At 38.1% G+C, this 2985-nt stretch overlaps 1 protein-coding gene across 2 annotated transcripts; it reads right to left on the bottom strand.

The window, feature by feature from the left end:
* Window positions 1-1570: 1570 nt before the first annotated feature.
* On the bottom strand, window positions 1571-2615 carry LOC120211046 (dof zinc finger protein DOF1.6-like). Of its 2 annotated transcripts, XM_039209667.1 has the most exons (3): window positions 1862-2615; window positions 1701-1828; window positions 1572-1666 (listed from the first exon to the last, which is right to left on the bottom strand). In XM_039209667.1, exons 1-2 carry the CDS (start codon window positions 2434-2436, stop codon window positions 1702-1704), a joined length of 702 nt encoding a protein of 233 aa, XP_039065598.1. In that variant the 5' UTR covers window positions 2437-2615; the 3' UTR covers window positions 1572-1666; window position 1701. The 2 variants fall into 2 exon arrangements, with proteins under 2 accessions (XP_039065597.1, XP_039065598.1); XM_039209666.1 differs by having other exon boundaries at window positions 1571-1828.
* Window positions 2616-2985: the final 370 nt, after the last annotated feature.

Genomic DNA, 2985 nt, shown 5'->3' with positions numbered 1-2985 from the left:
ATTGTCAATAATACAAATTCATGCATGTTTACACGTAACATCTCATGATGATGCATAAAGAAAGTGTTAAAGGGACGAGTTATCCTCGTAAAACTCACTTTCTTTCTCCCGGCTCATCTTCTATTCTCTTAATCTAAATCTATTAAAATTAACTGCCGTGAAGCATAAACTCCTATACATGTACAACCAATATTGTTAAACCCTACTGCGTGCAATCATAGTGAAAATGAAATAAATGTCTCATGTGTATGGTGGGGGCTAACAATAATCCACGCATAGAGATGAAATAAAATGATGGATCGACCTTGACAAAGTCGTGTCATTTTTCCCATTTCAAGAACGCACGTATTAAATGCATTCCGGTCTGGCTTAAATGATTTTGAGTAATTGACCTCCACCTTCTGTATCGTTATTATCATTGGTATGTATAGGTTGTAAAAAGTGGTATGAATTAGGGTACACCAAAGGCAGCGTAAGAGGATCCAAAATAGAACTAATTCGTAACATGTATTCCAAATTATTAACCACCCAAGCACCGTCCTAATGATCTGCCTTTCTCTTCCTCATAAATCAATAAAACCTTGAAACATGGTCCCATGGTTTCATTATTTTTTGGCGTTATTTCGAATGGAGATGGATCAAAAAGAATGAATAAATAGACGTATTTTTATAAATTCATTTCTCTTACGATTTCATTAGTTCATTCCTAACACAAAATCACACTACAGACGCGTAAGTTCCTGTTTTCAAACACAACAGCAGTAAAATAACTATGCTACTGAGAGAAACAGCACCATTTCTCCTCCCATGCTAAGCATGTTGGTTTCTTAAAAATCTTAAATCGCAAGGATAACCATTACTTCTATGGGCTATTCAGATTTGGTGTTCGAAATTTACATATGCAAGAAATGGCATAGTTTGTCGGAATATAATTTTGCCTACTGATTAGAGCTGCCGAAAGGGAAGAAATGTTGAAACTTTAAAACGTGGAATAATAACCCTTTGTAGGGACATGAAAGCAAATAGCGTTTTACATTGAGAACACACAAAAAAAAAAGTTCTAATACGGTCCATTTGTTGGTGGAATGTCCCTCGAGAGGTGATTTTTCTTCACCTTCTTTTTTCCTCGAGGTATCATTCTAAATCCAAAGGCAATCCAGGTCCACCGGCTCACATTTTATACCCTGTTTGATTATTCTTCCCCATAGGGTCAAAACACAGATGCCGAAATTCCATAGTTTTTTCAATTTGGTTGACATAAAGAATATCAGCTGTAGATACCATGAAATTTGATAGCATTCAAGCCAATGTAGTGGTTGAGTAGTTGGTAACTGAAACGTGCAGACATAGTGTGTGTTCCGCCGCAGAGTATTCAATGGTTCCGACCAAAAACAGAAAATGGTATAACTTGGACAAAATGCATCAAAACCAAAGAAAATTCTTTGCCATAACAATCTGAAAAATAAACTGTCATTTATCATTCATTTTTTCCACAGTTATTGATCAAGACACCATAGGTTTACAGATTCATCCAAAATGAAAAACAAAATTCTTAAAAGAAACATTGAACCACTGCCCAAGAGATGATTATATTGTACTATTAATCATCTGTCTCTCTCTCTATACCCACCAAAGACAACTAAAACTTCACAATAAAAACAAGGAACACCACTAACCAGTAAACCGCAAATTGGAAAACGCTTAACCAATAGGCAAAAAACATGAACACATTTTCCCTGGTGCAGAAATTGCATGTCCTGGCCAAGCAAAGAAATCCCCATCGACTAAAGCTCCGCTTCCTTCCACATTGCTTGTCGCTTGCCATGAATTAGAACCAGTAGTTCCACCAACGGCATCACCTGTTTCTTCACCATCGCCGCCGCTATAACCACCGAGATAACCGTTTCCGGGATATCCCCAAACCACATCGAATTCTGAGCCAGCCCCAAGCCCGTATCCACCTAGTGTTAGGTACCCTTCTCCCTGGGAGTTCAAAAACGAAGTGAAGCTCCCATTGACAATAAGATCCATGGTTTCATTCAAATTCACTTCCGCCAAATCCACTTCAGGCTTATCTACGGTTCCAGGCATATCCGCCGGAACAGGTTTATTAACAGCCACATGGACAGAATCTACTTCGTGACTCACGCTCGAGGAATACGAAGTCACGACAGAGCTCCGGGAGCGCTTGGAAGTCTTGCGGGTCCCACCGCCGATGGGGACATCACGGAGGGTGCCACCCTGAGTCCAGTAACGGCGGCACGACTTGCAGAAGTAGCGAGGCTGGGAGAGGTTGTAGTTGTTGTAGTAGCAGAACTTGGTACTGGTCGAATCACACCTGGGGCACGGCAGTGGATCGGTGAGTTTGACCGGTGGGTGTGACCCCATGGTCCCCTGAACTCGAACCGGACGCCTGTCGCCGGAATCAGCAGGCATTTTCTGTCGGTTTAAGGACTTGGGAAGTGGAAAATGGTTGTTAAAGGTGAAATTTTTACGGCAGGGAAAGTGACAAGAGAGAGGAAAAGATTTTGAGGAAAGGAGATGTTTTGGAAGTTGAAAAAGAGACAATATCCGAGGATTTTTGTTAGTGTCGGAATACTCTGAGAGAGCGATAAGCGAAGGCAGAGCAACCGAGGACGCACAATAAATAAATAAAGGATTATTATTTTATTTGTAATTAATAATTTTTTTTTATTTGTAATTAATAAAAATTTTATTTTATTTTAATTTGACATCTTAAAATTAAAATTCTAACATTAAATTTTAAACATAATAAAATTTTAATCTTAAAATTTAAACTCGAAAATTTAAAAAATATTAATAAAAATATTTATGTAAATTAAAATTACATAATTTATGTATGTTATAATTTTTCATAAGCAAATAACTTATTTTATATCCAAATAAATTAGAAGGTGGTGTACGATGTTTGTAGCGTCTTCAGATATGGGCTCCGCATTGGATTGGTGTTTAAAGGGGTTTTTT

Source organism: Hibiscus syriacus, unplaced genomic scaffold (genome assembly GCF_006381635.1).
Source record: "Hibiscus syriacus cultivar Baekdansim isolate YM2019G1 unplaced genomic scaffold, ASM638163v2 tig00109957_pilon, whole genome shotgun sequence".
In the NCBI taxonomy this organism is placed as follows: domain Eukaryota; kingdom Viridiplantae; phylum Streptophyta; class Magnoliopsida; order Malvales; family Malvaceae; genus Hibiscus; species Hibiscus syriacus.
The sequence above is the reverse complement of the archived record's forward strand: the minus strand, read 5'-3'. Positions and strand labels throughout refer to the sequence as shown.

Excerpts from the sequence above, each read along its gene's own strand:
- LOC120211046 (XM_039209666.1), bottom strand. The coding sequence starts at position 2,436 with ATGCCTGCTGATTCCGGCGACAGGCGTCCGGTTCGAGTTCAGGGGACC. Across the intron at positions 1,829-1,861 it reads GGCGGCGATGGTGAAGAAAC|TTCATGGCAAGCGACAAGCA; the intron begins AGGTGATGCCGT and ends TACTGGTTCTAA.